Source organism: Hemibagrus wyckioides, linkage group LG06 (genome assembly GCF_019097595.1).
Source record: "Hemibagrus wyckioides isolate EC202008001 linkage group LG06, SWU_Hwy_1.0, whole genome shotgun sequence".
Classification (NCBI taxonomy): Eukaryota; Metazoa; Chordata; class Actinopteri; order Siluriformes; family Bagridae; genus Hemibagrus; species Hemibagrus wyckioides.
Genome location: NC_080715.1, coordinates 33,853,938 through 33,880,768, shown reverse-complemented (window position 1 = coordinate 33,880,768; position 26,831 = coordinate 33,853,938). Strand labels below are relative to the sequence as shown.

The 26,831-nt window shown below is 38.9% G+C and overlaps 2 protein-coding genes and 1 long non-coding RNA gene across 4 annotated transcripts in view; 1 reads left to right on the top strand and 2 right to left on the bottom strand.

The window, feature by feature from the left end:
- The first annotated feature begins 557 nt into the window (after nt 1-557).
- LOC131355230 (uncharacterized) lies at nt 558-16,113 on the top strand. Its single transcript, XR_009204841.1, has 3 exons — nt 558-839; nt 14,214-14,277; nt 14,362-16,113. It is a non-coding gene; the product is annotated as an uncharacterized LOC131355230 (long non-coding RNA).
- Nucleotides 3,314-6,222, bottom strand: thbd (thrombomodulin). Its single transcript, XM_058393532.1, has one exon. The coding sequence runs from the start codon at nt 5,810-5,812 to the stop codon at nt 4,190-4,192; it is 1,623 nt and encodes a 540-aa protein (XP_058249515.1). The 5' UTR covers nt 5,813-6,222; the 3' UTR covers nt 3,314-4,189.
- Nucleotides 16,114-17,582: 1,469 nt separating the features above from the next.
- disp1 (dispatched homolog 1 (Drosophila)) overlaps nt 17,583-26,831 on the bottom strand; it is a 31,594-nt gene continuing 22,345 nt past the window's right edge. The window contains exons 6-8 of one of the 2 annotated variants that reach the window (XM_058392399.1): nt 23,586-23,683; nt 22,642-22,739; nt 17,583-21,437 (exon numbers count right to left, since the gene is read on the bottom strand). In XM_058392399.1, the coding sequence (XP_058248382.1) occupies nt 17,925-21,437; nt 22,642-22,739; nt 23,586-23,683 (3,709 nt within the window). In that variant the 3' untranslated portion in view covers nt 17,583-17,924. The remainder of the gene's footprint in view (nt 21,438-22,641; nt 22,740-23,585; nt 23,684-26,831) is intronic. The other variant, XM_058392398.1, reaches the window with a different exon arrangement.

Here is a 26,831-nt window from a genome sequence, read left to right as displayed (position 1 = left end):
AACAACCAATAACAGAAGAACAGACCCTTTATGTAACAGCAATCTGTGCAGAATGTAAAATGAAGTATGAAAAGAAGACAAAAATAGTAGAATGACGGCAAACAAGACTGACATCCTACAACGAGTAATTACAATAGTTAATAAGATGGCTACCAATCTAAAATAGTCGTCGGATAAGATGGCTCGCAGTCTCCGCTCCAATTCATCCCAAGGGTGTTCTACGGGGTTGAGGTTAGGACTTTGTGTACTGGTGTGCAGTCATGAAGGGGTCATCCCCAAACTGTTCCCACAAAGAGCATGAAATTGTCCAAAATGTCTTGGAATGAAGCTGAAGCATTAAGAGTTCCTTTCACTGGAACTAAGGGGCTGACCCCAACCCCTGAAAAACAACATCTGAACTCAATGATCTGGAGGGGTGTTTTGCCAATACAGTGTCCTCATGTTTAATAGGACACTATTATTATTATTATTATTATTATTATTATCATTATTATCATTATTGTCACTGTAATTGTGAATTATACAGTAAAATTCCTTAAACGTACTTCCTTGTGCTCAATAACAGAGGACAGATTTAAGAGTCACGTGTTTAAAGGCCACGTCTATAAAAATATACAAAATCTATTTATATTCCATTTCCACATTTTAGTTAAAGGTTTCTCTTCCTGTTTCTCGTCTTCTTGTGGCTTGTTGCTTGCGGTCAATGCTGAAGGTTTATTCTCTTTTTCTTAAAATGTCGATTATGATGAACTTGATGATGCCGAGATTCAAACCAGTGTAGTTCTAATGTTCTTCTGTGGTCCAGAAACGCGGCTTTTCATTTCAATCCCGTGGCTTTGGTAAGATTTCTGAGTTTTTATTGGTAGTAATCAAAATCTCTGATCTTGCTTGGATCTTTGATCGATTGGGATCGGTTAAAATCCCATGAGGAGTACGCTAAAAGATTCAGTTGAATTTTATGTCTATTGTTCTAGTCAGAAATCGGCTTTAGAGAAATCAGAATTTATTCGTAATGACTAAACCAGAGGTGACAGTGAAAAGGAAGACACCACTGACTTAAAAGACTCAAAAATGTCCTCAAGCTGTCAACAAACTACTGTAAAATGTAAAACGTTAAAAAAAAAAGTACAACTTAGCAAGTGATCTTAAATATGCTTATTCTTATATTCTAAATTCTTATTAATAATTCTAAATGTTTTTGCATTATTACAAATTCTTTTTAATAATTTTATATTAAATTATAATGAATTCTTATTTGTAATTCTAAATATTTTACAATACTATATATTCTTATTAATAATTCTAAATATTATTATATAATTATAAATCATTTTTAATAATTCCAAATATTATATTATTATAAATTCATATTAATAATTATAAATATTTTACATTATTATAAATTCTTATTAATACTTCTAAATATTATAATATTAGTATAAATCCTTATTAATAATTCTAAATATTATTATATTTTCTTATACATTTTTATTAATAATTTAAAATATTAGAATATTATTATAAATTCATATTAATAATTCTAAATATTATATTATTATAAATTCTTATTAATAATTCTAAAGATCATTATATATTGTTATCGATTATTTGTAATACTTCTACATATTATAACATTATTATAAATCCTTATTAATAATTCTAAATATTATTTTATTTTATTTATATATTATATTATGAATTCTGTAATTTGCTTATTTTCTTTCATTTCTACAGAAACACAATTAGTTAATAATTTTTTAATAAAACAAGCAACAATAAAGTTCAAAAATAGTCGACTGTGTCTAGAAATACATTTAATTTGCTTTATTGCCTTCTTATAATATTAAATAATTAGATTCAGGATATTTTAACTTGTAAAGACATCGTTTCCTGCAGTGTTACGGACGAGACTCTGATTCATTTCCTCTTGAAGAGTGTATAACTTTAATATTTATTACAACAGTTTAAAAAAAAAAGCCACTGATGAACCCATTGTCATCTTGTGGTCATCAGAAGGAAGCAGACATCTGTGCAATAACCCAGAAATGTCAAATGATTCAGGGTCGTATCACATTGTAATAATCACATTATTTTTCCAGTCTGAGTCTCTGTACTGAAAATTCAGGTTCTAAAGAAGAAGCAGCAAAAAATGACCACCCCAACAGTCAGATAGAAAATCTGTGATCACTGAAAAGCCGAGTCACAGAGCCATTAATCAGAGGCACAGAAACCGTCCTGTAAAATGATGTCACAGTGACAGACGTTGTGCAATCTCGCTCCGAGAAACAGATGTGTAACTGCTTCAGGCTCAGCTCGAGGATTATTAATGGGAATCTGTGCCAGATCGAACCATCAAAAGGAAATTGCATAACATCAACCTCAAAGGAAGGCATCCAAGGAAAAATTCTTCTGCACAAAACAACCAAGAATAACTTTACTTAAGCAACATATTTATATAAAAAAAAAAAAAAGCCCGGGAATCAGTTGTAGTCAGAAGAAACCGAGGCAGATCAAATGAAAAAAGCGCACACAATAAAAAAGCTAAAAACATCTGATCTTGATCTGAACATTTATTCAGTCTCAGTTTATCAGGTCTAAATCTGACTCTAAGTCTAAATCCGTCTCCTGGAGGATTCTGGCAAGATTATAAAAAGAAATAAAACTGAAATGATATTAAAAATAATAATAACGTGAGCTATTCATCGTGTTCATGAAATGCTTTACTTTTTAAAATTAAAAAAATAAATCTTTCCTACTAGGGTTTTCACTGCAATCAGATGAACATAATGAAATCTTTCTGTAATAAAATGCAATATATAAATAAATAAGTAATTAATTAAGTAAATAAATAAATGAATGAATAAGTAAGTAAACTAAATAAATAAAAATTAGGTATCGATCTAATCACATTTTTATTATTTATTCATATCTGAAATATCTAAATTGTGTTATATGTTGATAAAATAGATATATACAAGGATTCAAAGCTAATCTAATCTAGATAAGAAAAAAATTCTATTAATATAACACATAATAAACACAAGCATGAAATCTCTTGACCGTTACAATGACCTTATCATTTCTTTCAGTCAGCATCCAATTTCCATAAAGTTTTATAGGGAATTCCACGCCAGGAATGTGTGTGTGTGTGTGTGTGTGTGTGTGTCATGTATAGTGTATAATGCCTTATTGTTTCAGAGCAACAGGAGTTAAACTGAGCTTAAGTGAATTACGAGTGAGTGTGTGTGTGTGTGTGTGTGTGTGTGTGTGTGTGCGCGCATGAAAAAGACAAACTCAGTTTCTCAGCTTGTGCGTCTCGCAGATGTTTGTCTTTTATTTAATTCATTAATCACACATCTTTACAGCATGTCTCACTCCACAGTGGAGGTTAATATGATGAAATAGGCACTCAGGACTTTAAGAATTTGTCGTGTTTCAGAAGGATTTCTGTTTTTAGCCTACTAAGGGCTGATATATTTATAGAAAAGTTCCAAAAAAACATTTTTTTTCCAAAGAAATGTTTGTATCTTCTTCTACTCTCTGAGATGCTTTTCATCTAAAAAGCAGCTCAAATTTCATCTTCAACCAGGAAAATTCTGTGTAAGGTTCTCCAACAGAGAGGGGAAGAACACAGAATCCTCATTTTATATCAGACTCAAAACTGACCAGAACATCAGTGAATTGTTTAAAACATCCCATAAATCCATTTCCATTCCAGCGGCAGAACCAAGTCTCCATGTGGTGGGAAAAAAAAAAGTTAAAGAGCTCAGGCATCATCATGTGCATCTACTTTTATTTATAATTGCACCTGTTAATGTATGTCTTAATAATAATAATAATAATAATAATAATAATAATAATAATAATCTCCCACAAGATATAAGAAAGAACCATTCCTAAAGAATAGACACAAAATAAACATTTATTACATTTTCAATGCGTATTTCTTTAAAAAAAAAAAACTATAAGTGATATGAATAGTATACAAAACTTCCTTTGGTACTTGTGCATAAAGTATAAGCATATAAAAATATCAATGCTTTCATGAAAGGTCACATCTGCATGAAAGGTCACATCTGCATAGTTTCATTAGAATAAATAGTTCTTCATTTCTACAAAAGGAAAACATTCCTTCTTCATACTGAAAAAACAAACATAAAAAAAAGCTTATATTTCTATATTTTATTTTTTAAATGTTTGGGATCGACGATTTTTTGACATATTTTTCCGTAGCGACTTGCTGTAAAGCATGTACGTCTTTGCCGTGGCTTTTGTCTGTGGTAATTTTCCCGCAGCGGTTCTTATGGTGATGGACACAAAGAATCAGCAGAATGAGCAGGACGACGCATGCGATTATGGCAATTATAACTCCAGCCGAGATGGACGAAGCTCTCTCGGTCGGAGGAGACCTGCTGGTAGGTGTCGTAACCACGCTAACAGACGTGGTCGTGCTGAATCTCTTTTTTCGGACGCAGTTGGTACTTTTGATGAGATCGAATCCTTCCATACATGAACAGTTGTATCCTCCAGGAGTATTTGTGCAGTTGTGGTCACAAATTGACGCCTCACACTCGTCTATATCGACGCAAACAAAACCTCCGGGCTGTTCTTCTAGAATGAAGCCATCCGGACACTCGCACTGAAAAGGATTGTTAAGGTCACAGGACACAACTGGACATTCCCAGTGTGGACAGTACAGTGTACACATATGTCGGTTTTCTGGAGACACTCTGTATCCTTTGGAGCATTCACAGAAATAACTACCGATAGTGTTATTACACGTGTGCTCACAAGGTCCAGAAAAACACTCGTCCTCATCTTCACACCTGTTCTTATCCTTATCCACGCTGAAGCCGTTCTTACAGTGACACTCGAAGCCCCCTTGCGTGTCCACGCAGTAGGAATTTTCATCTGGACACAGATTTTTATTCTCACAGTTATCGATATCAATGCAGGTCTTTCCATCCTGGCCGAGTTCATATCCACTACGACACTGACACGCGTAACTGTCTCCCATCACTACACACTCTTGAGAACAATCCGCTCTCAGACACGGGTCACTCAGGGCCACGCTGCACCGGACGGCGTTACTTTCCAGCTTGTAACCTGGAAGGCAGGTGCAAATAAACACATCGTTCCAATTTTTACAGTCATGCTCGCAACCTCCCTTATAAACTTCACAATTCCACGGCGCTTTAATCCACTGACCCTCGAAACAGATGAATTTCGTTCCAAGATGTTGTTGTGTCGCGTTGCTGGCAGCAGGAACTTCTCGCAGATCCGTTCGGGCAAATCCGAAAGGAGTTTCATACAAAACTGGAGAATCAGATTCAAGTGGTCTGCACTTACTATCAGTGTTTTCGTACTCGCATAAATATCCATCAGCTATGTGATCACAGAGTCTTTCTGTCCATTCGGGGTCATCTTTAGACAGTGACACGCATCTCTGAGAGCAGATGCCTTCATGATTTTTCCAGTTTGTGAAATTGGTCGCTTCATCTCCGGTTATCCATGTGTACCCTTTCAGTGCATGAGTAGATCCTGAGCAGAAGTCATTCATGTGCCTTAAACCAATCCAAAAGTTTCCAGTGTGTCCAGTTAACACATCTGAAATGACGCTGCTTGCGACCATTGTTCGTACGGTCATTAAATGACCTCCTTTAGCTTCGCAGGACTTTTGTGCTGAATTAAAACCCACAGGTTCGGTATGGACAGTAACGCAGTACTCATCCACGCAGTTGCCGTGATCGGGCTTGCTCGCGTGTACTCGGAGCAGCGCGAGCGCCATGACCACTCCTAGAAAAGGCTTCATCCTTGTCTAACAGCACTGCTGTCGGTCAGTTAACGGAGGTTTTTTTTTTTTTAATCTTCTTTATGCCGTACTAAGCTGTTCACCAGCCGTTATGTCTTGCTGCTCACGGTGGCTCTCGCGCTGGCTCTCGCGCTGCTGTAGGGTTTGAGAAACTGGGAGGAAGTGGAGGGTTTTCTTGGCGCTGCTCCCACGCCGTCGCGCACTTCTCCTCGTGCAACAGCTGCAGGCGGTACACTGCACGAGGCAGGCTACAGAATATCCCTGAAGATTTATTTCGCTATTCGTTCCAGCAAGTTGAAGTCCTGAGATATTATATAGGGTGATGGGATTACAGAAATAGACACAGGAAACATGAGCGTGGAGAACTTGTAACAGACGCATCACGACTCTCCGCCCCTGAAGATCTGACTGTGTGGACCAGTGAGGGTACTTCCAGGACATCAATCCACATCAGATTTACACATACCATCTTCTAGTGGAATAAAACCTGTGGTTAAAGTTATGTGCACACTTAAATCTATTCCTAAACCATGGACATAAACAGATTAATCCTCCTTTCTTTGCTGCCTCTCTTCTTGGAAGGCTTTCCACTAAAATCTCCCAGTCTCATGCCAGTAGATGTCTGAAGCATAAATCTTCTGGTCTTTTGCTTATTTAGTGAGGCTTCTGTTGTGATGAGATGAAAATCCTCTACAGTTCTTGAGGGATTGTCTGGGATAATTCTCTCCACCACTGGCGCAAACTATTAGGAGGTATTATATTGAAGCAAACATGTATTCCTCACCCCTCCTTCTTTCTAGTGTTTAGACAACTTGACAGAATTCGTAATAGAAGTGATGGCGAGTATGTAGGGTTAGGCTGGAGCAGAATGAGACCCAGTGAGTGTTAGGGAAAGTGAGGACAACACTGCATGCTCCTCTGCATCCTGAACCCACCCTCATGAGAAGGTATCATCTATCCAGAATCCTCTGGCTGGAGCACAAGGCCAACCTGATGGATGGTTGTAGCGATGGATGAGAATACAGCATGTTTCTGAAGAGATCTGAATTCATGCCGCTGCCACCATCATGAGCTCCATCAGCAACGTTTCAGAAGGAGCTGTGACACCATGTTTCTCTGTTTTTATATCATGAGCAGATCCTTTTTTTCCTCCTTTTCTTCTCATTGGTAGAGGTTCTTCTTGGTTCAGGAAGTTTTGTAGGTCATCTCTGAACTTCTTCCTGAACTCCAGTCTGTTCTTCTGCTGATAAGAGGTTTGAATTTCATGGTATGTCCTCGATATTTCTTCTTCTTCACTTCTGATTTCTTGACCCCTGCCTGTGGTCAAGTCATTGACTCTTGTTTTTGTGGTTTTCTTCACAGCGTGCACAATGTTTCCTTCACCACACTGTTGTTTTCTCTGGCTGATGTGTTCCATGTCTGGTTGTGGTTTCTTTCTTCTTCAGACCATTCCATATTGTTGTATCGTACATGCCCAGTGCTTGTGCAATACCTCTGATTGATTCTCCCTCTTTTCCCAACTAAACGGTTTGAGACAGCTCTCTGGTCTTCATATAGGTTAACAACTAATTCAGTCTTCAGAGGTGAAAGCCAGGACTCATCGAAGACTGAACAAAAGTACATCCAGTGAACAATAAACACTCGTGTGTTCCATTATTTTTGATCATTTGAAACATGGTTGGCTTTAATCAATAGGTTCCATGTTTTAATTTGTTTAAAGCACAGCCGTAAATAAAAAAAATTCTCATCAATCTCCTAAATGTTCTTTCAAATCTTCAATTAAATCTTCAACAACATCCAAAAATCCAACTTTACTCTATGGCCATTAACCATCTAGATCTGCACCTTCACCGAAGAGAAGATCTTGTGTCAGAGTTCTGAACAGAACTCAGACACTGAAGAATTTCCTTCTTATACACGTTACCTACATTGAAGATACATGAAACATCTACCAGAGGCACAGGCCCATAACCTTGTTCTTCTGAGTGTTTTTTTGGGTTAACGAACTCCCTCGTGCCTTCTCCATGACCTCTATTAGTAAGTGGTTTACTTCTACTTTTTTGAACTGGGAAGATGAGGAAGACTGCAAATTCTGGTTCAAACTGTTATTCTGGTTCAAGCCTGAACTTTTAACCTTTACTGACCTGAGATATCTTTGTGACTCTTGATTGCATCATTTTGGAATTATTGCTAGGTTTTTTTAAATATTATTTGAAATTAGTCAATAAAGAAACTACGCTGACCTGTTAGTTCCTCAGGAGCTCTTGGTTGCACAATTCTGCTTGACTATAAACTGTTGTAGAAAGGACATTACCAGCATAATTACTGTCCAGTATCACCCAAATGAGAATGAGGTTCCCTTCTGAGCCTGGTTCCTCTCAAGATTTCTTCTTCAGATCATCATCATCAGGGACTTTTTCCTCACCACCGTCACCTCAGGCTTCTCATTAGTGATAAATGTTAGAGATAAATAATTACTTTAAACTTTATCATTTTGTCTATGTTTCTGTACTTCTGTAAAGCTGCTTTGAGACAATGTCCATTGTTTTTTCTTGAATTGAATTAAATTATCTCAATTTCAATACCAGGAAACCCAATTATGTCTATGTTAAATGTGGCTCAGTAACTAGCCAGTGAAGAGTCCTGGAGAACCAGTGTACTACCAGATAGCTCACCAGAACATCTAGAAAAGAACCCTACTGTGTCCTAACACCTGAATACAATTAGCAGTTCATTTACAGTGGATAAGTGATATATCTTTGAGCATCTACAGGCCACTAATTTAAAGAAAGCCCAGCTAAATCAGCTGCCAACTGGGGCAAAAGATCTCTCTGAGATAACACTGGGCCACATTCTGGCCATGTAAAATACGCCACAGCCACAGAGAGTTAAAGAGGTTTAAACAAATGGGCTACACGACTGCTGTGTTGAGGTTAGACTGGTGAGATCAATACAAACCCTTGGAATATCACCCTGTGCAGCTGGACTCCATTACATGTGGTTGGGGTCTTGCAAACATGCCATACAATCAGTTTTTCCTGGCAATTCAAACTTTTTAAATGGTGATCTTTCAGAGATTTGGTGTCCCCAGGCAGTACATGACCCTCAAACACAGGGGTAAGCATCACAGCTTCATGACAGACAAAATGAGAAAGCCGCACATTCCAAACTCTCTACATTCCTGTATTCGAGTGAAACTTTTATTAATGAGCCCAACTGCTCTGAACTTGTTGAGTCACTAGGAAAGGATGAACGCATTCAAGCTACTTCTCTACAGAATCCACATATGGTTCTGATTACTGGTGGCTACGACATGTGGAAAATAGAGAATGTAAGGTAGATGTTCTGTCACAGCAGAAGCTAATCTAACTCCTAGTGATTGAATGGATTCCTTAGCATCAGCCCAGAAGGAAGGACTGCAGGTACTCATAGAATCTTAAAGATTCGGTAAAGAACAACTAGCTAAACTTTGTTTACTGATTCATGCTATTCCTCGAAAACTGTAGTGCATCGTTGAATCAACAGGGCTTCCTCACAGCAACGGGAACCTTATTAAGAATGAAACCATGGTACAGAAACTGATATTGAACATTCTGATAATATCAGCACTCGCAGATGAAGCTGCCAACAAAACTGAACTGTCTCAGATTTCTAATATCTATAAGACCAAGAGAATGGAAATGGTGATGTTTGGATAATGGTGTCAAACGACATGAGAATCTTCTCCCATATCTCCCATGATTCACCACCTAGGGAACTAGGGACCTGAGTGAGACACAACCAATATGTGTGACCACCTAAAACTACTTAAATGAGAATTCATGCACCAGGTGGAACATTCATAGATCTATATCATCTTTCCAAGATGTAAGGGCTATGAAGATGTCTTGGTGATGGTCGAGAAGTTCTTCGCAAAGACGGAAGTCTTCCTAAATTAAAGAAAGAAAGTCCGTAACACACAGACAAAGTGTTCTAGATCTCATTCTGTGATGTCTGCTGAGGATGCCAGATCTTACAAAAGCAGGTATTCATATAATGTGGAACCTTCTTCTGCTTTATTGCCAAAACTGACTAACGTTGTGAGACAAGCCCAACAAGAAGTGCTTGGAAGAGTCCCTCAGAGGGATGGACACAGCAGCACCGAGACAATCCACTTAATTCAGGTCAGGAACCATGATGGGACATGTTATCATTAATACAAAAAGCAGTTAAGGTGCACGGAAAAGACTTTTGGATACAATTGTCCAACATATTTTTGACACTGAAAGAATCCATTATTCAGTATTTAAGAGCCCCTGTAATAATGATATGGTGAATCCTTAGATTCCACCCAACATCTGCCAAGGTTTCACCTTCTTACAGGAAAAATAAGATGTACTGTCAGCCTTATCGTGTGTGTGTGTGTGTGTCGTCACAACACCAGAGGCGGCAATGACGACATGGACCAAAGACTACACATGTTTTCCACTGAGATTTATCAGAACTGAGACATGTTTCTTTAATGTAAGATCCAGGATTCAGTGAGTAATGAGCTATCTAAACTAAACTATACAGCCCTAACTCAAACAAAAGCGTAAATGAAGTCGTTTAAATTCTTTTCCTGACTTTCTTTGGAACATTAATCATCATTTCCTATAACCTAGCCACATAGCTAAACCATGACAATACTTGTCATGGTTTTGTCCATGGTTTGGAGCAGAAAACTAGCAAAATTAAAGAAGCTTTGTATTGTTTTGTTCCCTGATCTTCTGGAGTGTAGAATTATTTTTTGTTTGTAGGGTGGAGAGCTAAGCTGATCTATCAACAGTAATGCTTTTTTCCACATAGCATGGGTGGTGACCCAGGTTAGACATCGAGAGCCACTCTGTCTGGTCTACATCAGCTTTTCAAGTCCATATCCATTGGCCGCCTCTTTATTTAACATCAACATCTACTAAGATATCATGATTGTACCGCTGGATCATAAAGACGACAGGTCAGTATAGACAAAAGGAACAGAGCAAATGAAGCTTCTTCTTCTTGGTTATTCAGTTCTTCATATCCAGTCTGTTGATCTGTTCATGAACGTTTGGTAAAAACATTTAGCTTGGCGCCCACAACGGTGGAGTCTGGGAAACATTTCCTCATCTTGTTCTTGTACTTTATTATATAATCCTGTCAAGCCATGTGAGTTACACGTGAAGGGGCATTTTAAAGGACACTAATGAGCAGTTTGTTCAGCTTGGCTCAGAGGAATGTTTTTTCTAGAGATTCCTCTTTTTATGAAAGAGAACTTATTTTATTATTTATGAAACTTTAACCAAACAAAATAGTCATACACGTACATTCACCTATTCAGGACTGTTCTAAGTGCTCTGATCCACTTTCCCCTGCCTGTAGCACAAACTAATGACTAGATCTGGCTGGACAGTGTAAGCAGGACTCAGTGGTGAAGCCAAATGTCTCTGAGGCCCCCTAGAGGCTGACTGCAGTAAGATTTTTAACCCCGCCCATTCCCATGTTAGTGAACAGGATAGGATGCAAACCATCAACAAATTATTTTCTGTGGATTTTAACGTAATGATAAATGCGTTTTTTGTTATTTGATGAAAATAAATGAACATGGTTGGTGAGGTGATTGACAATTAAGACACTTTTAATATCTCTACAACTTACAGATTTACAGTTTTGACAGGATTGAAAGTTCAACAGCAAAGCCATGTCTTGTTCTTCAGGGAGCTGTGAGTTCTTTGTGGTTTCTCCAGGTTCATTTTGATGTTCATTGTGACTAAACAAAGTGATGGCATAAATCAAGGAAGCTAACACTAGCTACATTTCATAACAGTTTTCTGACTCTATGACCACAGAGAACACTTGAAGATCTCAAGTGGAGAAAAGTTCCTAGGCACAAATATCTTGGTAAACATCTCATTATAGATTTAGTCTCTTTCCACTCTTCTGGGAAGGTTTTACACTAGATTTTGGAGGATGACAAAAGCATTCAATCTATTCAAGGTGTTGGACAAGAAGACCTGGTGGAGGTCATGGATCTGTGTAGGCCAGTCAAATTCTTCCATCCATCCTTGGTCTTAAAGGAGTGTACAGGAGTACAAGGGTTTTAGTAAAGAGGAATTCTTAATGTTACAGTATATAAAAACATTCTAGACAAGAACGTGCTTCAAAACCTGTGGAAGAACCACAAAGTATGTGTACACTTCGTCAAAGGGGTTTAATGATCAGCTGTCCACATACTTTTGGTATGGTATTTGTTATGGTATTTTTCTGTGATGTGCTCCAATGGCCATCTCAGACACCGTCAAGCTGGAAAAGCTAAAACTTTAGGTTCTAGACAGTGCATTAGATCCAGATGATTCATCATGCAGACCTACAGGTAGCTTGAGCAAGTGGGAGTTCAGTGGAGAAATCTCCTACAGCATTCTGTCCATCAGTGAGAGCAGTGGAAAGGAAGCACCTCAGGCCATTTTCAGTCCACAAGAAGGATCTCATGGTTTGATTGTAAAATTCTTATCAGCAGAACACTTAAATCAGCAAATACTTCCTCTTTAAAACAACGTATACTCACAGTCACAGCAGGAGCAGTGGGGTCTCAGGGGTATCAGTGGACTTCAGCTGAAACAGACATTATTTCCACACCTAAATCTTTCCACCAGCACTAAAGCATAGCACCACAGCATATAGCACTAACTGAACTTCTAATAACTGACCTCTATAGAAATAATATTGAGCCAGATTTTAAAAACTTTTTTATTAAAAGCTTACTGCTGAATTCTGTAACATGTAAAGTGTGTATTAAAATATATATTTTGAACCAGCAAAACTAATTTCTTCACTAGCCTGAAAAATGTGTTTGCTCAGCTTCACCTACTCGAGAAATTTCAGCACTGCTGTTTAGCACTTGCTGTCTTCTGCCCCAGTGAGCACAAATATGTGGAATGTCTGTGCACCATCAGGATGTCTGGAATACCCTGGAGTCTGTTTTATAATACGCTCTACATTTCACACCACTGTAGACTATATGGCTGAAGAGGAAACACCTTATTAGACACTTCTGGAATAAATTCCTTATTTACGAAATATGGTGTTATATTTTCTATAGAACGAAGTGCATATAATGCATTACTCTGATGACATTTTATTTTTTTTAAAAAGATCCTAACAAAACTAAAGCTAAATATAGAGTTACGGCTAATACCCAATGTCCAATACAATGTACAACGGACTTTGTTAACCTGATGAACAACCAATTAATTAATTATTTAGGCCTGTGTGGGTGGCCTGTTCTATTTTTAGCCCAAGCTTGGTGGCACGACTTCCTGTGAGGACCCTTGACCTGGAATGCTTGGCTTGGGTCAGTTCTTTGTAAGCAGCCATACAGTTTACATAAGCTTCGTATTGAGAATATTTTTGGGTGGCTGGAATAGATCACCTGCATTTACATTATTTCTTATGGAAAAATTTGTTTCACAATAACAATACAAATTTTTACCTTAAGAACTCGCCTCCAGAACCGATTAAATTCCTTTGCCAAGGTTTCACTGTATATAACATTTAGCAAACCAAATTACAAAAAAGAAAGTAGAATATACACACTCACTGGCCATTTGATTTGTGCAGGAACACTTATACACTTATTCATGTATTTCAAATCAAGCAAACATCTGGAAGAAGCTTGATGCACAAAATCCTGTGTTCATCATTAGTCTTAGATCATATGAATGAGCTACAGAAATGTGTATTACTGTGAACCTGTTGTTCATGTTATATACACTTTATTGTCAAAAGTTTTGGGACACCCCTCCAAATCATTGAATTCAGGTGTTGTTTTTCAGGGGTTGTGCTCAGCACCTTAGTTCCAGTGAAAGGAACTCTTAATGCTTTAGCATACTAAGACATTTTGGACAATTTCATGCTCTTTTTGGGAACAGTTTGGGGATGACCACTTCCTGTTCCAACATGACTGCACACCAGTGACCAAAGCAAGGTCCATAAAGACATGGATGAGTGAGTTTGGTGTGGAGTAACTTGAGTGGCCTGACTGAGTCCTGACCTCAAACCCATAGAACACCTTTGGGATGAATTAGAACGGAGACCTTCCGTGCGAGCTAGACCTTCTCGTAGAGTGCCTGACCTCACAATTGCTCTACTAGAGGAATGGTCAAAAATTCCCATAAACATTGTGGAAAGCCTTCCCAGAAGAGTTGAAGCTGTTATAGCTGCAAAGGGTGGGACAACTTCATAATACATTCATATGCATGTAAAGGCAGACGTCCCAAAACATTTGGCAATATAGTGTATGTAATAATTGTATATTTGTCTATAACATACACTTTCCTTACTTATTCATAAATCTTCCAGCTGCCACTGGTTTGTTCTGAACTTATTTGATTTTTTTTTTTATCAGGTTAAAGGTGGAAAAATGATCTGAAACGATTTATCCTGGTGCGATTTTGACAGCTTTAACATGGGTGTGTAGACTTTTTATATCTCCTGTGTGTTCTTGGTCATTTGCCATGTCTGATTGTCTCTCTCTCTCTTTTTTTTAAAAAAAGTACCCAGTTCTTGGATACAATCAGTAACAAAACATACCAGACAATGAAGCTGGTTATCTGGCTTGTGGGAATAGTACAGGAAAACTGAAGAAACCACCCTGTACATCCTGATATCCTGTAGTCTTGACATCAACCCTGTAGTGCTGATGGATGGGACGGGCAACTGGAACACCAACCACATTTACAGCTACATAAATTTAATTCTGAATTACTGCAACGCTGAAGCAGAATGAGTGAAAACAATGGATTAAAACAATGAATAGGCGAGCAAAAGATATACACTTAAAAGCTTCTAGAAGGTTTATTCCATGTTCCTCTGACTCCTTGAGTCATACAAAGCTCACCATGAGGTTCATTTCTGCCATATTGAAATGTTTCTTCATCTTGAAGGATTTTTGTCCATTTGAACTGTTGTTTATTAGACACAGTTTGTCTAATAATCACCAAATTTGAAACACAGCATCAAGCTTTTTTCCATTATAATTTCCTAGAAGGGGCAAAGTGTTAATAATGTCACTCAATTATGCTAAACAAGAAGTTTGCCATTTTGACAAAAACATACATGCTTTTCCTAGAAATTTAGCCTAATAAGTAAAAGGAAAAAAAAGGCATTGGTCAGGTGTCCACAGACCACATTTGGTCATATAGTGTCATTGTTTCAGTGATTTGTACTGAGGTCTGAGAGAGAGCTTGTGTGAGAGTTGAGATCTAAGATCTGGGTTTAGAAGCTATAGATCTCAGTATTAACCTGGGAGATGACCTTACCATAAAAATCGACTATATGGCCAAAAGTATGTCACACCTGACCATTACACCAATACAGTCTCCTCTTAAAGTATTGAAAAGCCTAGGCCAATTGTTTCTGCTGTAAACTAAGAACATGGTACTTTTAGTTGCAGACCGTCTCATAAGCAATCACAGCATCAAGTTGTAACAGTTGTAGTAATTCACCCTCCTGGCCCCTAGGGGAAGTCGGGGCAGTTAGCTTTAAGGAAGATTATTATTCTCACAGCTCAGTTTTGCATGAAATGTGTTGCCGTTTTTATGTATGAATAGTTTATATAAAATTGCCTTGTACTCTGGTCTGTATTTGGTCACCTTTTCGTACCTTTCATCTTCACAAAGTTTTGTGGGATGACTGAAATGCGATGTTGACTTGCAACTTGGCATGAAATGGCATGTTCATTAACGTTGGGAAAAAGAAGAAGGCTGATATATAATGATATTTATTTTCTTTGTCAGTGCTTGTTTTATTTTTGGTTTATGATTCACTTTTGAGATCCAAAAATATATTTAGTATAAAGTAGTCGAGTGCAAATCAGATGACACATCACCTAATTGAATGCATTTCTCTTTAAATTGGTAGACCGAATGTTTCTGTAGACTTCTGAATTCTGCTACCATCACAAGGTCAACCATCAGTACTCATAAATAAAAACCTGATTTCTAAATGCTCCAAAACCTATTAATGAAAACCCTCTGACTAAAAAATCTCCCCAAAGCCCAAACTAAATGCCTCAGTGACCACCATGGCAACATTCTAACAACAACTTGCCTAAAACACCCTGGAATAGCATAGAAAAACTAACTAGAACCATAGCAACCACCATAGCAATCAACTGGAATCCAATAACACAAACCTAGTAACACTGAAGGAATCTACTGGAACACCACAGCAAGTGCCTGGTAACCCCTTAGTAACCAACCAAGATGTGATAGCAACTGCTTAGCTACACCTTAGTAACCGTCAAGAATATCACAGCAATTGACTAGCATCCACCTAGCAATGTTGACAACATCAGGAACTTGCTTAGTCCAATTACTTTACATTTTCCCTCAGGAAACTTGTTATTCTTACTATTTTTCTGTTGATTTTCCAGATGAAAAACAGAACCAATTTCAGAACATTCAGTCTGATTGGGAACGGTGTGCTTTTGATTCATCCTGTCAGTTATGCATAGCAACTGTTTGGATTCCATTTTTTTTGCCAATTGAAATAAATTGAGGAATGTTCTGGTCCACGATCCCTATTTCCTGTTGATTTGGATGCAGTGAAGTTAATTAAAAGCACACTACAAACCAGCAACCATGTGGAACAAAACAGCAACTTGTTAGCAACTGTCTGGAATACCATAACGTTCGAATAAAAACAGACTAGCAGCTCTCTGGGATAGCAGAACCACCTGGAATGCCATAGCCACCACTCTCCACACACTAGCAACCGCTTGCAAGAGCAGATATCCACCAGATTGCCACCTGTGGACATGCTATACCCCTTAAATAAGCAACACCTTAGCATCTACTTGAAATACCATAATAGCCTTGTAAACACAAGGAACAGCAAATAAATACAAACACTACCTATAATGCCTTGGCCACTTCTTAGTTGCCTGCAAACAAGCAAGCCACAACCTAGGAATCAGATGGATTATCATATTAACCATCTACCCAGATTTGGAAAACCACCTGGATGAACAGATTTCAACCACCTATGCCACAATACCAACCACCTAGAAGCACCACAGCAACTATTATGAATATCAAAACAGTGCTATATACACACTTACACAATATATTTGAGCAACAAGCATCAATGCAGCCTTTGGAAGAGGTCAATCAGGTTTGCAAAAAGATCTTCTCATCAGGACTTTCTGTTCCTGGTGATGTCAAGCTTGTTCCCCATTTCCTCAGTTTACTGATGATGGCCTTCATGGTGTACCACAATATATGAACCGTTTTGTACCCTACCTTTTGACATGCTTTGTAACCTTTTTGTAGAGGTTCAGGAGTCGGATGTAACCAAGAAGACGGCCTACAAGATCAGGCGATCTCTTTCGGTGTTAATTAGAATGGAAGGTAGGTCAGACCAGTGTGAGACCAGATAAGAGCAGTCCCAGTGTGATCTTTCCATTCTACCTCCAGATTATGTATAGGACAACTCAAGAAGGAAGTCTCAGTGAAGAACATCTTATTTTCTGCTGCTCCAAGATGGACCCTTACCAGGAGGAGTCAGGGGGAGTGGATGGGTCTGTTTACATGATCAGGATGAGTCAAAAGGTGAGGGTGAGGTCTGTGACATTCAGCAGTTTATAAAGGTTTCTCTACTGCATACAAACAAAACATCTCATGGTACATCCTTTCAACACATTTGTCTGGTGTCACCAAGAACACCAGTCTCTTGGTTCATAAACATCAAATAATATACATCCCAGTACAAGCAGATTGATTTGATCTTTTTAATAACCATCATGTCATCATTCATCATTTTGGTCATTTCTTAATCAGTTATATAATGCGATAATCCATCTTGCTTATAAACACTTTATACATTTTGACTCCAGTTAGTAACATTATCAGGAAATAAAGTATATAGGTCATGTGCGCATGAGAAGATCTCCAGCAAATGACATACATCGTTAGCAAAGGGCCAGTGAGAACCATGTAAACATTATGATTCAAGAATACAAATTTCTACAGGACACACAATAGACAGTAATTGCATAAGTGGACACACTGAACTGCGGAGGAACACATTGTATGGCCTTCAAGTTTTACCCTCTTCATCAGCATAAACTTTCAGATAAAGTGAGGGAGTTAAAGGGAAGGACTTGAACATTTGCATCAGTTTTTGGCTTGCAGTTTACTTTTATACTGCCATTTAAGTAACTGTCTCTTTTGGGCGAGTCTTCAGTCGTTGTTCTATGGCACTGTTTGCAGTGGACACTTCTGTCAAACATGCAAGGAGCCATTTTATGTTTATCACTGTAATCTTGCACCTTGTTTTTTAGGTGGTTTAATGATGTGCCCCCTGACTTATTTGTTCCGTCATCAGTCATACAGTCTCTGGGTGTCTGAGGTAACATGCAGCACTGAACTGTGGAAAGCTGAGTGTGAGCTCGAGCGATGAGAGCATCAGGTGGACCTTTGGATGGACTGGTTGAGTGGGATTCAACAGGTCCTGAATCACCAGGTGGGTGGTCTGGGGACTGATGGTGCAATGTGTGCATGCTACATCCCCGAAGGTAGCAGCCATGCTTTTTAAGAGAGCTAGTTCTTGTAGATGGAGCCTGGGAACACTTGTGGAAATGGGCAGGAACGCAGTGGACACTGTTCACCTCATGATTGGTAGTTGTGTGCATTGTATTACGTGTTAATGTGGAGTAGATGCTCTGATCTTTGGCTACATGATTACCTGTTGAGGTAAACTGTGAAGCTAGGCATGGACACTCTTTATCTTGCATACAGGTGTGGTGAAGGGGCCACTGTGTGCTCAGTGTGTGCTGGGACAAAAAATGACCACAGGTACAACCAGTACTGTAAGAGTAATTATGCAGATATACAGGATCTGTGCTTGTCATGCCATTAGGTTCAGAATGTTCTTTTGCACAGCTGTTTTTCAACTGACAGCAAGAAGATGCATGTTGAAGAGTACTTTCATTGGTTAGTGGACTACATTCTTTTTGGACCTCTGTTTTTTCTGCATTTCCAACATTAGTCGCCAATGGCTCGAGTTCATACTCCACCACTTGTCCCCTGGTATCTGACTGGTATTTGCTTGTCTGGCAAGGTTTTCCTTCACAGTAGGCAGACGATGAGTTAGAAGAACCTGCTTTGAAAGCATGACACTTCGCAAACAAATTAGGCATGGGAATCTGTCCACAAGTGCCCTGTGGACCGATACAACGACACATGCACTGAAAAAAGAAAGTAGAAAATGCCCAACTGATACACATGATTAGCATCAGAAATGTGCCAAGCTGGGTGTAAGCCAGTACTGTGGATGGCATCATCATTGCTCCAGCAACAAAAGTGGTAAGAGCTGCCATGGCAATCGCAGAACCCATTCTACTCAGTGAAAAAACCACCTTCCCTTCCCTGTCGGGTTCTGGAGCAAGACGGTACGCTACGCCATAATGTACTGCAAAGTCCACAGAAAGCCCTACAGCCACTGAGATGGTAACAGACTCCAGTATATTTAGTTCCCATCCCAAGAGCACCAATGATCCCACGGTTACAAAAATGGTCCCAGTTATAGAGATAATGGCATAAAGGCTGATAATGATGTTCCAGGTAGTTAGAAGCATAACACTGAAAGCGACTGCCACTGACAGTGCCATGGCAACAAGAGTTCCATCAGACAGGCTATCCTGGAGGTCATAGAATTCCAAGTTGCTGACAAACCAACCATAGTTTAATCCATCTGGAGCGTTCTTTACCTCTTCCTGGATCCAGGAATCCACCTCATGGTAAAACAGGTGCATTTTTTCATATGCTAAGGTGAAGTGATAGGTGCTATGAAATTCAAGCACAATGGCACGGATTGTATCGTTAATGTCAAATCTCGGCCCCGGCGTCTTACTGTCCAAATGATAGACAGTGTTGCGATCCAGCTCCATAATAGCTCGCTTGATGCACAACTCAAAGACATCCTGTTTGTAGGGGAATGTGGACTGACTGCAGCATGGGTAGACCCTAGCCTCATCACAGTCTTGGTTCTCCATCCACTGCTTAAAAGTCTCCATGAAGCAACTGGTGAAATCTTGTTTATTAGACTGGAAGACGAAGCTTTGGTTCCTGAGCTTCTGACAGAAGTTGAGAATCCAGACCTGGCTGGCAGGGCTGGCGATGTTAAAACTTGTATCAAGTGTCAGTTTCCCTTTATTTTTAGGGTTCATGGGATCACCACTGTCTATTGGAATAACGCCCCATATTATGGTGATAGGCATGTGGAGATCTTCTCCATGGTGGACACGTTCAAACATGAACAGTTTTTTGTATTCTGCATCGTACCGTTCAAAAGGATGTGTGGAGCGGAACACTTGGAATTCCGAAAGCTCTAAGGAAGGAAGTTTTATTTTAGGGCTTACACAGACGATATACGCTCCAACCGCAGTTATGACCAGGAACCAAAAGAGCCACAGGTAGCGCAGTTTGATTACGATGCACGGCAGTACTTTTTCAAAGAAAATGCGCGAACACTCGGAGAGAGCAAACAGGCACTTGTTGGCATTCTGACAAACGCTTTTCAAAAAGCTTGTGGTGTGATGTGGAGACCTGAAGCACATGAAGATGTTCATCAGGTATCGCTCATGAAGAACCACTACAGCAGGTAACCAAGTAACCATCAGAACGTAATTGACCAGGATAGCAGTTCCGGCGTAGACACCAAAGCAGCGGATGGCTGTAATGTTGCTGACGTAGTTAGCATAGAAGGCAGCAGCTGTAGTGAAGCTGGTGACAAACATGGAAAGTGCTGCATGCTGGAGTGTGACATTAACGTTTTCAGAGAGCTCGGAGTTTGGCTTGTCGATTTTTGTGTAGTTCCAGACGTCGCATAACACAAAAGCATCGTCTGCGCCGATTCCAACAAGAATAATTAACGCTGTGAGATTCATAAAGGGGAAGAACTCAAAATTGAAGACGACCCGATAAAGGACGTAGGAGATAATTAAGGAGCTGATGATGGCAAACATGGTCATGATGGTGATAAAAACAGACTTTGTGTATATACACATAACTACTAGTACAATCACAATTGCTATTGCGGGATACATAGTATCTGTAAGAAGGTAGTCCTGGAACAAATTGTGTTTGATGCCAAACTCTATACCCGTGATGGTTGTGATTCCATCTGTGGCGTTCCAGTTCTCGAAGTTGTCCAAATAAATGTTCATCATACTTTCACCTTTCTCTGTAGGAGAGAACAACATGCTGTACTTGAGATCAGGTGGGTGAAATTCAATACTCTTCGGGTTAAGGAAATCCTTGTCCACTAAGAAATGTAGGATATGATATACAGCATTGTATTTGGTGCACTTTCTAGGGACACTGGCACACTTGAGGTCTTTCCTGCGTGTATTTACGTCCCAACACTCTGGTCCTAATGTACCATTGTAATAGAACTTGGCACAGGAGCGCAGGATCTTTAAGGTCAGAGATGCATCCCGTTCTGTTATCTTTTGGCAGGACGACTTGTTGGTGAGCACAGCTATGTAGTTCCCAAGAGTCCAGCTCGGACAACAGGAGGCGGATGTGGCACGCTGACACAAACTCCAGTACTGTGGATGGGAGCGAACCTGAGTGGAAGATAAACATTATGATTTTTAATGTGTTTAATTAATCAGGGCATAATATCAGATATCAGAAATTTTCACCAACCAAGAACTTTTCCACGTTTTTTTAAACATTGCAACCTAGAACGTAAAAGAACTTAATAAGGATTAAACATTTATTTGTGAAAATTGCATAAGATTACACCTCCATCACTGTGAATGAACTGCGATGACTCTTGAGTGTGATTTAGCTTAATTAACCACAAAAGTATTTGTAAAAAACAAATTTTAACAAGGGTGCAAATAATTTATGCTATAAACAAAATCTAGACTTAGCTGCCAGACTTGCAAAGCCATTTTTCCACTAATTACAGAACTGAAATAAATGATGTCCAAATGTTTGAAAAATTAATCCGAATGTTCCATTACTGCTAAGAAGCTAAAGGTTTTAGAGACAGGCTTAAAAATATTTCAAATAACTTCCAGGAAAATGAAAATGCAATAAAAAAATAAACTCCAAAAGTAAAAATCAAACAGATGAAAGCTAAAAATGTTTTTAAACAGCTAGATTTTATCTCTAACAGGCTGTGTATGAAATCTAAAAGGAGTCAGATACTGTAGCAAGAAGATCGAACAACAATTGGTCAGAAGGTCAGACTTTTATAAAATACAACTATCAATCAGGTATAATTATTATTATGAGCAGTGAGAGGTGAAGTGGTTAAGACTGATGATCTCTTCATCATGGCACCTGTTAGTGGGTGGGATATATTAGGAACATTTTATCCTCAAAGTTGATGTGATAGAAGCAGGAAAAATGGACAAGCGTAAGGATTTGAGCGAGTTTGACCAAAAGGGACAAATCGTGATGGCTAGACCACTGGATCAGAGCATCTCCAAAACTGCAGCTCTTGTGGGGTGTTCTCGGTCTGTAGTGGTCAGTATCTATCAAAAGTATCCTTTAAGTCCTGTAAGTTGCGAGGTGTGGCCCTTGGAGGTCCCACATCACAACTTACAGGACTTAAAGGATCTGCTGATTAACATCTTGGTGCCAGATTTCACAGCACACCTTCAGGGATCTAGTAGAATCCATGCCTCAACGGGTCAGGGCTGTTTTGGCACCAACACAATATTAGATAGGTGGTCATAATGTTAAAGCTGATCAGTGTAGTGTAATATTACTATATTACAATATAAAGTAAGGAACATCAACAGTTAAAACACATACCCTGGTATTGTCGAAATTGCACATGGATTTGATGGCGTTTATATTCCACAGGTTCTTCCCTTCAGCAGAAGTGAACACAATTCTCGAGTAGCTGTCACCTGTTAAGATCCAGTTAGAAAAAAATTACTACATATGGAACGTTCTATAAACCCCAGGTACTGACCAGGAGCCTGCTGAAACACCTGGATATCTTTTCATGCATGTATACATGTACATTTATGCCGAGACCCTCCAAAAATTTTTAAAAAAAAAATCACATAGTGATGTTGTCCTTCAGCTGCTCCCTGTTGATTTGGCATAGGTTTTGGCCCCAGAAGCCTTCCCGTTTTATCCAGCCTTGGGACCAAATGCTGAGTGGCTGGATTTTTCCCAGCTTGGGAATTGAATCCGGGCCTTGGCGGTGAGAACCTGGCTCATGCTCATTAACCAGCATGAAATCCAAAAGTCATGTAGCTATGTATAATGTATTATTTGCAATAAATTCCCACAGACAAACACACATTTTCCCAGGAACCTTCTTACCAAGCTGGAACATGTTCTGAGTAACCAGCACATTTTACTGCTAGCAGAGGACAGAGGTTTATTTGTTTTTTTGTGGCTGAGGTACACAAGTAGTCTTGCAGATGGCTTCTGAAAAGCTCAGAGATAATGTAGAAGAAGTGTTCCATGACAGATGTTCGTAGTAAACAAACACGCTAATTAAGGCAGAAAGGAATGAGAGGAGGTTATCTCAGATCACTTTTAACTGTGCTTATGTTATGATGATATAATGATGTTTCTTATCATGTTCACAAGCAAGGAAAAAAAAAGTCTATTGTACTGTATTTACTGCAAACACTGTGTGATACGTGTGTGTGTGTGTCTTTGTAGGAAGTCTTGGAACACTTGGAACCAGAAATGAAGATATCCAGGTGCTTCACACTACAAATGACATGAATCTTTACCTGGAACATCACAGAAGAAATTGTCTTTACTGAAGTCCCATTCTGCTTGTCTTTTATCTCTGTCTAAGTGATCATCTGACCATCTCTCCTCTTGATGACTGAAACAAAAAGGGAAAGGATTTCCACATATTTGTGCATTAATTTATTTGCTAATAAATTATACATACATAGATAAAACATAGACAAACTGGATATCATTTTGTTTTAAGAATTAAATGACCACCACATAAGCTATGTTTAAACATGGTGCTGGTTGTGTTTTAAATAACCTTCTTGACAAAGGATAGCTTCCTTGGCTGGTTGTCAGGTAAAGTGCCACTAAGCTACACGCTATATGTTCTACATCCCCAGTTTATGGGACTGGAGAATGCACGTTGCTTTGTTTCCCTTACGACTGTCAGAGCTGTCTGTGCTAACAGGGTAAGAATGTGTGTATCCCATCTCTTCCCCCAGTACCTGGTGGCTCCAGTCCTACTTTGTGATGATGATATAACAAGTTTGACTCCATCTCTGAGTTTGTCCTGACCCAATCTAATCACACGTCTAAACCTGCTAACCCTTTTTTTTTTGTAGTGTAGCAACACACTCTTTTCACTTTCTGTCTTGTTTTGTAGCTGTCATGTTGTATTATGTAGCACCAGAGTCCTGAAGAAACGTCTCATTTCATTATGTACTGCATCAGCTATATATGGTTGAAATGACAATAAAAGCTTCTTGACTTGACTAGACTATGGCTCACGTCCTTCTAAAGCACTCCTGATACACTATGTTGCCAAAGGTTTTGGGACACCCCTCCAAATCATTGAGTTCAGGTGTTGTTTTTCATGGGTTGGGCTTGGCCCCTTAGTTCCAGTGAAAGGAACTCTTAATGCTTCAGCATAAGACATTTTGGACAATTTCATGCTCTTTGTGGGAACAGTTTGGGGATGACCCCTTCCTGTTCCAACATGACTGCACATAAGTACACAATGCAAGGTCCATAAAGACATAGATGAGTGAGTTTGGTGTGGAGGAACTTGACTGGCCTGAGTCCTGACCTCAACCCCATGAATTAGAGCAGAGACTGCAAGCCAGGCCTTCTCATCCAACATCATAGATGCGCTTCTAGAGGAATGGTCAAAAATTCACATAAACACAGTCTTAAACCTTGTGGAAAGCCTTCCCAGAAGAGTTGAAGCTGTTATAGCTGCAAAGGGCAGGACAAATCCATGTTAAATTTATGTGAATGTAAAGGCAGATGTCCCAAGACTTTTGGCAATATAGTGTAGCTTCAAGTCTGAGCCCCATTCACAGTGTTCAACCAAAGAACAGGAAGATGTGGTGATTTACCAGCTACCTCATTCAGATGAGTTCACTTTGGCGTTTGCTTCTGACAGCAGGGAATAAATTAAAGTAGACCAACCAAACAGCACAAATAGGTTACCAAGGACCAAATCAACTGTCCTGTCCTGTCAGCGACCCCAGTCCTCATCAGAGCCATACGGAATCCTGTGATGCCACTGATGCCACTTTGAAAGTATACAATGGATCCAACTGGCAGGACACTTCACGGCTGAAACCATCGTCCTTTTAGCAATCACCACGTCAGATCAGTGGATGCTGATGGTCATATTGCTAGGATACAAAAGCCAGTTGAAACACGGTATTTCTCGCTCCATGGGTGTTTTCATGATGCCTTGCAGGCTCCCTGATGACAGGATCTCATGTTCTTACATGCATCTTGAAGCTCAGTCTCACATTTATCAGTTTCAGTGAGTACAGTAACCAAGCCTGTAATCTTTCCTTCACAGTCCCCCAAGACCTCTCTGTACGAATGCATACAGTATGCCGATCTTAACATTAGTGTAATAAAAGACAGCTGTTTTGCTGGCAATCATCTCAGTCAAAAGGGTGGAGTAACTGCATACTTCAACAATGAGCATGTGCTGGTCGTCGAATAATTCACAATTTTGGCAAACTGTGCTGGCTGAGCAGGAATTAAACAAACTTATCCCAAATAAACTATTTACGTTTAGCTGGAACTAAGCTGTGAGACTTCAGGCTTCTAGGTGCCAAAAGGGCACTTCTAAAAAATAATGATGTTTGTCACCGAGTGGAGGACTGTTCAGTTTATTGGGGAACGTAAGGAATTTAGCAGTTGCTTCTACCTGAACACAATAAAAAAAGCTTGTGCCATTGATTCACTGGAACTGAAGAGTTGTTCACTGATGAAAAACAAACTGAAAATCATTTAAAAATATCCCAAAGTATTCATCATGAGTAGTGTTATAACCTGGATATGAAGTGGAATTCTTTGGGATTGTATGGCATTACATGGCATTGCTCAATCTGCAGCATTACATATTAAAATATCAAAGTTGTGGTTCACTTCAAACCTAAAGAAACATCATGAAGACAAATGAGCTACCAAAAATAAATATCAAAGAGGACGTGGTTATTAAAATAATCCCAAACATTGATCATTTCAAGGTGATTAAATTTATTCTTTAAAAAAGTAAAGAAAATGACATCATTGACTCCATCCACCAAAAGTCAGTGACCAGATAAGAAGATGCAATCAAGCTGTCTAGCCTGAGCGCTCGCTATAATGCTCATGGAAGAGCAAAACCAGGAAGGAAACTATTGAAAAAAAAAGCAAAGCATGGCGTTGTGTAGTGGAAAAATCATGTGGTGGACTGCTTTTCAGCAGGAACTAGGAAACTGGTCAGCAATGAGGGCACCTTCTAACATGACAACAGCCTTATACACACTGTTAAAGTTACGCAACAACCTGTTAGTAACTCAAAATCTGACCAAGTTTATCAGATCCAGATGTGCACAGCTGTCAGGGACATAGCTCAAAGGAACTGCTGCTATAGTTGCAGCCATGTAGGTTGATAATAGGTACAAGAAAAAATGTCTCTTCTATGTTTAATTATTCTGCAACTTTAGACAAATGTCTCAATGTAAATATAAGATCATCCTACTGTAATCTGAATACAGCTGAATAACAATAAATTATTTAAGTAAATTATTTATTATTATTATTAATGTATCTTATTGTATTATTATAATATAAATTATATTATTAATAATTATTAATATTATTAATAAATTATCCTGTGCCAATTTATTGTTAAATAAAAACTACCCAATTTTATCCCCAACACTTCTTTTGTTATCTATTTAGCTAATAATAAACGTAATGTATTTATCGAACAACAAATTGTGTTCCTCCATGTTCTGATGTGTTGCTTTTTTATCCAG

Bases quoted from the DNA above. Each gene is read 5' to 3' on its own strand.
- thbd (XM_058393532.1), bottom strand. From the start codon at position 5,812: ATGAAGCCTTTTCTAGGAGTGGTCATGGCGCTCGCGCTGCTCCGAGTA.